The sequence below is a fragment of the Balearica regulorum genome, chromosome 6, assembly GCF_011004875.1.
Source record: "Balearica regulorum gibbericeps isolate bBalReg1 chromosome 6, bBalReg1.pri, whole genome shotgun sequence".
Lineage (NCBI taxonomy): Eukaryota > Metazoa > Chordata > Aves > Gruiformes > Gruidae > Balearica > Balearica regulorum.
The window spans coordinates 31011104-31023798 of record NC_046189.1 but is presented as its reverse complement, the minus strand read 5'-3'; the positions used below and the strand labels follow the sequence as shown (position 1 = coordinate 31023798).

Sequence of the window (12695 nt, the reverse complement as noted above, 5' to 3'; positions counted from 1 at the left end):
CTTACTCTCAGAACAATTATTAAATGCTCTTACCTTTACATTTGCAATCTGATGGCAGAATAATGCAGCCTCCTAGGGGAAGGGGGAAAAACTCCAGTATCAGGGATATTTAAAATGAGACTGAATAAAAATTGCATGAGGTCCTATATGCAGCAGTCCATTAGTACTGCACTGCAATAAGACCTATCTCATGCCATATGTTCCCTTCTAGAGAAAAGGAGTTTTGACCTAAACAAGGGCTACTTCATCATCATGATTATGGCACTATTCTTGAACTCCTGTGAACTCCTATCTGTCTGATTGTTGTAGCCATCGCCACTTTTGCCATTTTCATCCCTGCTGACAATTCCCAGCCTTTTCTTCATAGCACCCTAGAAAGCCATTGGTACTGCTTCAGTCTGCTGGGCACAAATCCATAAGCAGTAGAGAGGGAATTTATATACTTAGCTCCAGGAATTGGCTGTTTCTTGTCCTACCCCCTTACTCCTCATCTCCTAAATGATAGGCACCTCATTTTTATCAGCTATATTTTTGTGGGCTTTCCGATTTCTGTATATGTGTGTAGAAATGCCAATCTTGACACATCTTTGTGCAGCTCCAAACCTGCTCTGTACCTGAACAGCCCAGCTACCCAGCCTCCAGCAGCAAGCCCAGACAGCAGAGATCAGGGATGCTGGAGAGTGGCTTTACAGACATGCTCGCAGCAGCAGCCCCCGTTATTTCGCTTTCCTGCTTGAGCTTGGAGATTTGTCTACTAGATCATGAGCGTGTTAGTCCTTTAGGAATGAAGGCAAATCCATGTAGACCATATTTCTGCAGGGTTGGTTGTTCTTAGTGTTTATCCTGTGTGTGACACAGACCATTGCAATTCATGTGAGCCAGAGGGCTTTAATTGGAGCAAAGCATCTGAGTCCTAAAGCAACTAAACTATTTGCCAGCTACAGAGAAGAAAGAAGATGAATGTGCCATTAGTGCCCAAGCCTCACGCAAGGGGAAGGAAATAATTTAAGTGCGGATTTTTCAATGGACCAAGCATGCCCACGAAGTAGGAGGAGGTGAAAACACATTAACCAAAACCCAGGGGGAAATTTCCCTCCCAACTCAAAACAGGCCGAGAAGCGTGACCCTGTGCATGCAATCATCTCTTCCACTTCAAAAACTTCTTGGTGTGTCATTGAGACACGGATGCTGTAGTGGATAGGGAAGAAAATCTCTGGTCACAGCCAGATCCTAGGGGTATATTTGATCTGTATCCTGGCAAAGTCTTTCAGTGCAAATAACAAAAATCTCCTGTAATAAAATGACCAGTTTTTAAGAAGCTGTGCTCGAGGGGTTTTTTCCTAAAATAATCCTGCAGACCTTTCTCCATAACAATTCCATTTTTGGCAATTCTGCTTGAAGAATCTTCCATATGAAATGGGAACATTTGAAGTGAATCATTTAATTTGCTTAACTTAAAGAGGTTCCTACCACATTTAATTTTAAGAAGATTCTCTCTAATTAAAGTTCAAGTCACTCTTAAATATTTAGCCTTGTTAAATGAAGATCCAGGAAAGAAATTGTAATAATCTTTTCATCTTTTGCTTTACCTGAAATATGCCTTTTTTGAATTTTTAACTTTGAAACACCAATTTAATTTGAGCTACCAGCATGAATAATTTCCAGGGTTTCAAGCACAGTTTAGTATTTTAAATTGAAAAGCTAGATCAATTAATTCTGTATTATTTTAGAGACTTTCCTTATAACAGTTTTGCTAGGGGAGAGAAGCAGGGGAGAATCAAATTTCATGTTGGTTGAGTGATCACCTATATGAATGACCAGGTAAATATGCAGCCTACCTATTTTTTCCATGCTTGAAGTATTGGGGAGTTTTTTGGGGATATCCTTGCTGAAGTGTTTTGGTAACTTGACCTCATTGGCCTGTATCCTCAAACTTGCGCACCTAGAAGGCAAGAGTACAAGATCTGTGTTTAGTTTCAGGATTTCAGTGGCATGAATGGTTATGCAGCGGTCTGTGAAAATCAGACCATTTTAGGGGACTCTCCCACTGCAGTCAGTCATCCAGTTCCCATGTGACTAAGCTTGAAAATTTGAACTTGATGTCTATCTAATAAGGAAGTACTGGCTGTTTTCTCATCAGTTCCCTCTCCTTATTTCTTGGCTGGTAGCTATTCATGTTCAGCTGATTTTCTTTTTTTTTTTTTTCCCCAGCCTAACTGACTGTGACACCAGACAAATTAGTGAGCATTTTGTCTCCATGATTAATCAGTGAGCTTTCAGTTTTGGCACTGTGTTGTAGCATTGCTTAGAGGATAAATAAATAAATCAATCAGATGTTCCTGACAACTGTAAAATGATTAAGCAAAGGAAAAAAAAAAAAGCCACACAACAAAAAGTTGAATGATCGCTTCATCACTCTTTATTATGAAATCAAAAAGTACATGTTTTTTTTTTGCCTGGCTAACTGGACATTTGAAGCTCAAGAAGTGGGCCTACGTGAACCTCATGAGGTTCCACAAGGCCAAGTGCAGGGTCCTGCACATGGGTCAGGCAACCCCTGGTATCAATGGAGGCTGGGGAATGAAGAGATTGAGAGCAGCCCTGAGGAGAAGGACTTGGGGATGTTGGCTGATGAGAACCTCAACATGACCTGGCAACGTGCACTTGCAGCCCAGAAAGCCAACCGTGTCCTGGGCTGCATCAAAACCAGTGCGGCCAGCAGGTCAAGGGAGGGGATTCTGCCCCTCTACTCCGCTCTTGTGAGACCCCCACCTGGAGTACTGCAACCAGTTCTGGGGTCCCCAATATAAGAAGGACATGGAGCTGTTGGAGCAAGTCCAGAGGAGGGCCACGAAGATGATCAGAGGGATGGAGCACCTCTCCTATGAAGACAGGCTGAGAGAGTTGGGGTTGTTCAGCCTGGAGAAGAAAAGGCTCCAGGGAGACCTTGTAGCAGCCTTCCAGTACCTAGAGGGAGCTTATAAGAAAGATGGGGACAAACTTTCTAGCAGAGCCTGTTGTGTTAAGACAAGGGGTAATGGATTTAAAGTGAAAGAGGGTAGATTTAGAATAGATATAAGGAATAATTTTTTTACAATGAAGGTGGTGAAACACTGACATGGGTTGCCCAGAGAAGTGGTAGATGCCCCATCTCTGGAAACATTCAAGGTCAGGTTGGACGGGGCTCTGAGCAACCTGATCTAGTTGAAGATGTCCTTGCTCATTGCATGGGGGTTGGACTAGAAGACCTTTAAAGGTCCCTCCCAATCCAAAGCATTCTATGATTCTATGACGTGTTAACTTTGAATCAACATTACTATTTCCTTTTTCCCACTGGATCTGCTGGTGGTTGTTACATGGGACTGAGAGACTTACTTTATCTGAATTTCTGATGGGTTAAGTTGGAATTGCACTTTCTATTTTGAAGTGTGGTTTTAGTCTGAAACAGAGGATGTGAAAATGGTAATTTCTCTCTCAGTGGATCACAGTCCTGGCTGTTGACCTGAGTGACAAAACCTGCTTTTTCCCTCTTGCAAAGCTGATGCTGTTCAGGGAGACCGCGTTGGCTTTACTTCTGCCTGTTGCCGTATTGCTACATTGCTAACTAGTTGCAAGGGCAAAATCTATTTTCTTTTAGTATCTGGTCAATGTTCTTGTTTCTGATGGTGTTGGACAAGGCAGCTATGGGAAGACTTTTGCCAAAGATTTTTACTTTTTTACAGTCAGGACAGATCTGAGTTTGCTGCCCCCCAGCCTGGTAGCGGCTGCAGGTCCTGCAGCTGCAATATCCTCGTGTGCTCTGAGCAGTTTTGGCCTGAGATCTCTGGGAGGAAAACAAAAGGAGTTCTTCCTATCTCCCAGCTACATTTGTTTTATGTTTTGGAACACAGGGTACAAACGCTGTGCCTGAGTATTTGACCCTGCTTGTCAAACATACAACTTTTCTTGACTTCAGTTAAATTTAAGCCAAGATGTCAGAGGGCAGATTTTGTCCCAGCCCATGCAAAATGGCCATTTTGATGCAATTCAGTTTATTAGGTAAGTTAATGCCAAACATATAAAACTGTGCCCCGTACATATGTTTCTCTATGCATGACCCATAAATACATATATTTACTCAGTTCAGATGGCCGTGAAGGAAGTGTGAACATTTTGACTATTATAAAAATTATAAATAATTCCTGAAATCTTATTCAAGAAAACATGTTTTGTGTGTGTATGCAGTGAGGGGAGAAGGAAGGAGATCCCTTGAGGTTCCTCCTGAAGAGATAAGAAACAAAATGCATCCAGCTCCCTTAGCCAGCCCCTGACTTAGAGAAATGCAACCTTGTTGAACACCATACTTGTCCCATATTATCAGTCTGAGTTTTGTTTCAAGTAAAATATATTCTCCGTTATCAGCATAATTTCCATTCTATCATTTGTAATGGTGACTGAAAATAAGTAGATACGTGAAGTATGCCAGCAGTCAGCTGAAACATTTCCCTTATCCTCACTTCCATAAATTTGTATCTGAAGGCATCTGTTTTTCTAAAACTGCTCTGTCTGCCTGATGACACAGCAGCACAAAATATTGCCATGGGTCGGTATAGCTCTCCATTCACACCTAACAAATGAGTGCCCTGAAAACTCCTCTCGAAATGCCATTGTCAGGATACTTTGTGTTCTCAAGGTCAGCCTGTTTCCTAACCCCTGTGTCCTTTTCCTTTCTTTCAGGGTTTTGAGGACCCCAAGGACAAGTAAGCAAATTTACTTCTGTCATACACTGTTATGTTTGCACATCTGGGATTTTTTTTTCTCGTATTAAAAAAAGACAAAAATTAATACCCAGCAGCCAAGAATAATGCCTGGACTCCCCAGAGTTTTCTCCTGGAGGGACAGCCATTTGAGGGCACAGGATTGACTGATGTGCATTCAGAACTGCCGCTGCCCTCCAAACATTTATTCGTTTGGGTGGTTCTAACTTGCTTTTGTAATTAAAATGCTGTTACTGCTCTTCCCCTTGCCCCCAATATTCTTCGCTATTTGCTGCTTTGAAAATACCGCAAGAACAAAATCTTGCTGTAAATTGTGTCTAAGTATTGAAATGTGTGTGTATATATATATTTTGAGTTTATTTGTATATATTTTATAGTGTCATTATTACATATTATGTATATATATAAAAAGATCAACTCAGAAATGACAGCTTATTTGAAAAAGTAAATTCAAACTTTCATGCTCTAAAATACAGCTGCATTAAAGCAGCATTTTCATTTTTTCACATAGAAGTTTAAAAAAAATAGATAAAATAACAATTTAACAAGAGGGGTATTTTGAAAAATTACTTTTGGAGGAGAAAAACCCAACCATGTTCACTTTTTAACTTCTACAGCTGGACATAACAAAAGCATTTCCTGTATTGAAGATGTTTGGAATAATTTCACATTCAATCCTACTGAATGGAATTAATTGTAAGCTTGCTCAGAGCAAGATAGGTGACAGTAGAGGAGACTAATGCCTAAAATATGTTGCTGTTGCTCCTTATCATGTTTCTCTCAGGCTGCCAGTTGGGACTAAGCAGACATCTCTGATCTGGGACAGCTAAATGCTTCTGTGGGCCCTACGTATCCAGCTTTGGGAAAATTCACATTATAGTGGTTGAGCATTAAGAGTAACTCCCTGAAAGTGAAGTGATAAGTTTGAACGTGGCACTATTAAGAATCATTCTCTCCTGCCCTTGCCCTTCACTGCAGACTTGATTTTCATAACATTTAGCTCTGTGCACCCTGGGATGTTTCTCTGGTCCTGCAAAGTGTTTTGGGGAGTCACCAGGGTTTCTTGTTGCATCCATGGCTGCTGGGAACTCAAGCTGATGTTAGATATGCTTTGGACAGAAAAGAGCTAACAGATTACAACAAAATAAGTCTTAGGAATACAGAGGTTTTAACTATCCCTCATGAAATAGCATCTCTCCTCATAGTTTGTGCAAGAAAACATAAATTCAGTGTTGGTCCACAACAGAGTCACGCAGTTGGTAAGGAATGGCATCTCCACTGTTGCTCCAACGACCATAATGTCCCTCCTCTGTCCTATAGTTTGAAAATGTTACTTGAGCTTTTACAGCCAATAACTAAGAGCTGTGTATTATTTACAGTGCTGATTCAGTGTGATGCCATCTTATTATACAGATTGCAGGATTTTTGTGTTTCTGTTCAGCACCAAAAGAAGCTACAACTTGCCTCAGTTTCTCTAGATCCAGAAATCTGTTTAACTCAAGAACGAAGATTTGGCCAAAAAAAAATCTCTAGCAGAAAATGTTAATGGTGATATTGGTTAAAATCAGATACCTAAACCATGTCAAGCACTCAACCCTTCACGTGCAGAGACACTGAGCATCAATACTTTTACAGCGAAGGAAAACGTAGGCACCATGCGTCTGTGAAAACAGGATGTGACGCTTATGTGCCTAAATGCAGATTTAGTTATTGAACCTACGCATGAAACATTTCAAATTATGGCATACATGTAGTTTTGGCAGTGGTCACGCTCTTCATTTGGAGAAGGTAATTAAATCAGCAGAACATTTTTGGACTACTTTGAAGCCAGCATCTCTGGGTTAATTGCTGGCTTTCACATTTGCAAGCAGAGTGCAAAAGTCGCTCCAAGGTCTGGTCGTGCTGTTCCTGTCCCTTGCAACAATTCTCTGTTGGCTGCATTTGGAGAAATCTCAGCAGTGCTTTTAAAAGGTATTTCTGGAAGTTTTGTGGTGGGCTGAAATCCTTGGTTTTCCCAACATGTACGCTATCAATGTATCAATAAGTATTTCCACATATGAATTTCATTAGTCAATGGCAATACCTCAGCTCTGACTTAGAGGCACTACCTCCAGGACACTCCTTAGCATGGGGAAATTTTGTATTTCAGTTTAAAATTACATATATGGAAACGTACTCAAACTCGCTGTACAGTAATTTAATTTGAGTGTAACTGGCTGCGAAAGTCAACCGAATAGCTAGGTATATGTAAGGTGACCGTTTCCCTGCAGTCTACGTGAAGGTGGCTGTCTCACTGCGAATGTCCCAGCAGGCCAATTTAAAACCTGCAGGGGTATTTACACAATCTGCAATCACAGAAATTATTGTAGTGTTAGAGATACCCTCAGCAGTATAGTGACCTATTACAAAACTGGAGGCAGCCGAGGCCAAAGCCCAAGCAGGCAGTTTCTTCTTCTCTTCACATCTTCCTGAATGACGCTTTTAGATTGGAACTTGAAATTTAACTGAGGTTTGCCAAAATGCTGAGCTGGCTCTTTTGCTTCGGTTCTAGGGGAAAACGTATTGCGTCTCTCGTACATGGCATGAAATGACTAAATGTGAATGACCCAAATGTGTAAATAACTTGCAGTGTCTTGGAAGACTTTCTGTAAATACGAAGCCTAATGATTTCCGTGCTCATTTTTATGAGTCCAGAAGAGATTGTGAGGACTGAATGAAAATAAGCAGCATTGTCTTGAATGCTCAAGCAGATGTGCTTCCTCTAAGGAAGCATCTAGAAGTAAACCGAATGTCCTGTCCTTCTAGGAACAAAACCACTTTTCATTTCAGAGTGGAATATATGAAGTTTAAGGAACTAAATAACTCTAGAGCCCCAAAATAAAAACCCCTTTTCCCCAACCCCACTGAAATATTAAGGTTGGCTAAAATAGGGATAAGACTTTGAGACAAATTACCATATGGTCAGTAAATAGATGCTGATGGTGTGTTGTCATGACCCATCTGAGGTGTAGACCCATTCAACTCCCTGGCTGGGGCAAAGGGAGTTGGAGTGGAAACAAGTAGATGGATCTGATTTATTTTTCTCTTGGCAAGAGGTATATGGTAGAGTTGGGGTACAGAGGGCTTCTCGAAATCAGGTCCAGTTTTGCAGAAGGCTTTTGGAGAGCCTTTCTTTCAGAAAGGGACCTTTAGCTTTTAAAAGAGTCACATTCTGTTTTGTAAGCTGCTTTGAGTAGTCTCCACTCGACAGCACAGTCATTCCTGTAGGGACCTGCTGGCTGCAAGACAGCATGTGTGCAATATGTGCTGTTAGGCATAAAATAAAACCCAGAAAATAAAGCAGCGTAGCTTTTCATCGTGCTTGTCAGACCTCGGGATTTTTTCTCAACAGCCTAAGGTGAAGGTCACACAACATGAGCCGTAAGTTGCTGTGCCATCATGGGCTCTGCACATAGAAATAGTCATCCACCAGAATATGCCCCAGTGCAAGTGGGGAGCGTATTCCAATGGATAACTATTGGCATATCCCATGGACAACCTTGGCAATCATGCAAGCAGAGCAGAAAAACAGCATTTCAAGATTAGCTTTTAATTTCTGCCTATAGCTAATTTTAAGGCAGACCATTAAAGTGACACCATCGAGTCATTAATATCCTGTTAGATTTTAAAAATAACTAGAGAGTTTGGGGAGGTGCTTCAGGTTTCCTGATGCTCAGTGCAAAATGCCTCAGGGCGATTAAGTTTTCAGTGTTATTTTTTTCAACAGTTTTTTAAAATCAGCCTCATTTTTCCGAAGCTGTAGCTGAGCATCAGAAATACACTGATACTAAAGATTATAAGCAATTTAGAAATTGTGTTCCACATATTTAGAAAGAAGAATCTAATTTGTATTTTTTTCTTTTGCTACCTTTTTATTTTGGAAGCTTTCCTTGAGTTAAGTAAGTCTCTTGTAAACAGTAAATAACTGTCTAAAGGGGTAGCAGTGGGGCGTCAGGCCACTTTTTTTCCCCCAAATGTTCATTCGGTGAACAATTTTTTCTCAAAAATGGAGAATTGTTCAAGTTCAGAAATTTTCACAGAAATATTTACAGAAATTATTATTGGGAAGCAAGAAATATGACTCGTTACATAAAAAATTTTGCTAGTTCAGGCAGTAACAGCTACGGCAGCACGGCAGTGCAGGGAAGACTAAGTCAGAGGACTAGTGGAAGGAGACTACTGATAGGTTTTAGAGAAAAAAGGGTGGTAAAGAGACTGCAAAGCAAGAAAACTGATGGATGTAGTATAGAGAAAGGGCAAGTAAATCAAATCCTTTCACTAGTGGACTCAGGACTGGCAATGAACTCTAGAGCTGATATCATTTTCAGCTCATAATCTGTTTTCCAACTTGAAGCTGTCATAAGCAAAATGCCATTAACCTCCAGCTTGTTATACAGTGAAATGATAATATGTGGTGAAGAGGCGGAAATTATCTTGTCCTCTTATGCTCCCTTTTTGTGACATCCTCAGGAACACACAGGAAAGCATGAACCCAGAAGATGAAGTGGATGAATTTCTGGGCCGTGCCATCGATGCCAGAAGTATTGATCGGTTACGCTCTGAGCATGTGCGCAAGTTCCTCTTAACTTTCAGGGAGCCTGACTTGGAGAAAAAGGTAATGTTGTCTAAAAATTATTGCAACGTGTCAGGCTTGTTATGAGTTTTTATTCTCCTGCATAAGGTCAAGCTTTTATGTCTGTAGGTAAAGCTAGGTTTTAGGTGTTGGAGGTGGGGTTGTGGTCTTAAAAAAACCCGTGCTTCTTCATGGAAACGTTAATATACATGTCTCTAGAAAGTCGCAGTCTTCTCAAGGGAGCACTGGGCAGAAAAACCATGTAATTTCTGTCAGACACATGTGAATATGCAATGATGGGCTCTAATGGGAATCCAGAATAAGCCACCTTTGTTTCTTTGACTTTGAGGCATCCAAACTGAGATTGCAGTCACCCCTTATCTCCCTCAAATCACTGAAGAAACCTGCTTCAGCCTGCTTGAGTTCTGAATTACCTCTGGGGGGGTCTTTTCCCTGCCCTTTGTGCCCCCCCAGGTACTATTATGGTTCATTGGGATGCGATTATACTCTGGTCATTTTTGGGAGCCCATTGTAAGCAACAGGTAGAGTTCTGTATCTCACAAATGTGAGAAAGGGGATTAACAGATCTAGGGCTCCCGAATAGCTGATTGCTTCCTGATTTTGTTTCAGATATCATTGTTGTGAGGCAAAGATCAGTTCAATTTCTCTGTCTATATAATAGAGACAGCATCGGCTCTAGATGGCTGCAGAGTTAAATTCAGTTAAGTCCAGAGGTACCCAGATGCCATTATTAAGGGTACTATATAAGCTGCTGGGTTTTTTGCTCCAAGAAAGTCTAAGTCATCTTTTTTCTTTTTTATCCAAGCACAGATCCTTGGGATACTTGAGTGGTCTTCAGGTTAAACTCATTATTCAATGGAAAAAGCTTCAGTAATCTGTTTGCACTGATTATTTTATCATTTTGTTTAGGAACACTCTTTCAATGACAGGAATTACAACCTGTTGCAAAAGCAGACCTTTGCAGGATTTACAGCTATTCAGTGAATCGGTGTGGGACTGGGTAAAAGCTCAAGCATGTAATTTCCCCCCCACTCCTTCCCTTCAATTTTATAGCTGAAAACTGCTAGGGAAATTAGCGGTTCACCTGTTCTCAGCACCTTTTATTTTGTGGTTCAAACATTGAGACCGTTTGTACTGAGAACCGTGCTTCAAGCTAAATAAAGCATCTTTGGGAATCAGATGCAGCTCCCATGTGACCAATATGTTGACAAGTAGTTGGAAGGAGTGACTGTGTGAAAACCGCAGCATCCTCGCACTATCATTAGAACGAGCCAAGCCGTCTGCACAAAATACAAGGTTTTCTCATTAGCAGCATTTGTCCCTGATGGAGGAAACTTCCCATGGAAGAAGTTTAGATCTGATGACGGTGACCTAGAATCCTGAACCCGGTTAATCCTTTTCTGTTCCTCTCATGCAAGGGGCAGATGGCGAATCCTCTCTCCACCCAGCTGCGTGGGTTTGTTCCCTGGCTTTTGGGTCTGTTCATGCCCTTACAGCTTGCCCAGGGAGAAGGGGAGTTCGTTATCTTAGTTGTTTCCTACCAGCGCTGCTTTCCAAGGACCTAAACGGAAGCCAAGAAAGAAGTTTTTGTGGAGAGAAGGCAGCCAGCCAAATTTCCCACTAACATAACCCTGTTTGCATTTTTTGCAGTACTCCAAGCAGGTGGATGACAGGTTCGGAGCCTACGTGGCTTGTGCCTCCCTAGTCTTCCTCTTCATCTGCTTTGTTCAAATCATAATCGTGCCACAGTGAGTACCTTTTTATCCCTTTGCTCCCATCTGCTCCCCTCCTCTATTCTGGCCTACTTTTCTTTGTTTTTCTCTTGAGAATTCAGAGCACCAAGGGGAAGAGAAAAAAACCCTTAAATAATTCATGTCCAAGTGATGCATGGTGCTTATTGTTCTCACTCATTTCTAGTGCAGATTAAAACCTCCTCACTGGCATGTGAGGATTTCTGTTTTCCCAGTGTGATTTCTCCTACCATTTACCTCCACCTCAGGAAAGTCAGTTCAGCACATTTATAAGCCTGTGGAAAACAAATATCGCTAAGTAGGAAGGATTGCCTACTAAGGCATAGTACACATGCACAATACGAGGCTGGGCTGTGGGCTGTTCTTATCTGAATGCAGTGGGACGGGGAGGTGAAAAACCCATCACAGCCTCGTTGCTCAGAGCACTGAGGTCTCAGGGTCTGCTTCACAGATGAGGCATAACCTCTCATGCATTTATTCTTCTGGACTCGGAGCAGCAGTGCAAGAAGAAAGGTAGGGAGGGAGTTGAGCTACACATGCCTAAGCTTTGAGTAGCTTATTCCAGGTTTAAGGGTTGCAGTAATTTCTTTCCCCGGGCAAGAGTGGCATGAGCTCCTCAGGGCTGTGGAGCGCAGGGCTCTTGGACCACTGCAGTGAAATGCTTTGTCCGAAAGGCGCAGTGGAACCCACTGGATCTTTTCCAGCAGTGAGCTCTGCAGACATGGTATTTCTTCTCGAAGAGTTCATTAAAAAAATCCCTTAAAATTAAAGCATGTTGGTATTTCCTGTGCTCTGGTTTAGTAGCAATAATATATCATTCACTGAGCACTGCTGTGTTGGAAATAAATTTGGAGTTAGTCATTTTTAATCTGAAGAACAAGATCACAGAAGCTCTGAAAATGCTCCAAATTCATCTTCATTATAAGAAGACAAAAAATTGTTTAGAGAGAGCTCCAATACTGTTTTATACCATTACAGCTGCTTTCTACTTCTGTTCACACCACAGATCTTTTCAGAGTAGAGATTGGTTTGTAGTGTTCAGATCGGACATTCAGAAGGTCACAGAAACAAGGCATAGTCTGATGTTTGAGGTCATTCACTCTCCCAGGCAAGAGGACATTCACTTCTGCTCACAGAAAAATTGAAGCAGTAAAATAACATCAGTACAAATGCACTGTGTAAACAGACAGATCCGCTTTGGGAAACTGGACGTGAAGCTGAAAGAGGCTCAAAATTGAAACTAGATCAATCCCAGCATTTAATGCGTTGTTAATTACATCCAAAAATGTTCTTTGAGAGTAACTGATTTAGCAAGGACTTACACTTCGGATCTCTGGATATTACTGCTGTGATTTCACACCTGCAGAGGCCCTCCCTCTACCGGCCTTTGTGTTGCTCATCAAACTCCCTAAGCAGCCACTAAGCTGTCTCCATAAAACCCAGTTTAACATTTAAATGACAACTTGACAATTTCTGATCTGTGGCGACCATATGGCCAACTCCTTTGTATTACGCAGGAGCCGATCCCTTATGGCAGCGTGGTGTAAATGTCAT

General features: G+C 41.5%; 1 protein-coding gene across 2 annotated transcripts in view; it reads left to right on the top strand.

Moving 5' to 3' along the window:
* The window catches only part of ADCY5 (adenylate cyclase 5), a 221458-nt gene that overhangs the window by 183950 nt on the left and 24813 nt on the right, over positions 1–12695 (top strand). For both annotated transcript variants that reach the window (XM_075757068.1, XM_075757069.1), the window contains 3 exons: positions 4717–4739; positions 9267–9411; positions 11041–11138. In XM_075757068.1, the coding sequence (XP_075613183.1) occupies positions 4717–4739; positions 9267–9411; positions 11041–11138 (266 nt within the window). The remainder of the gene's footprint in view (positions 1–4716; positions 4740–9266; positions 9412–11040; positions 11139–12695) is intronic.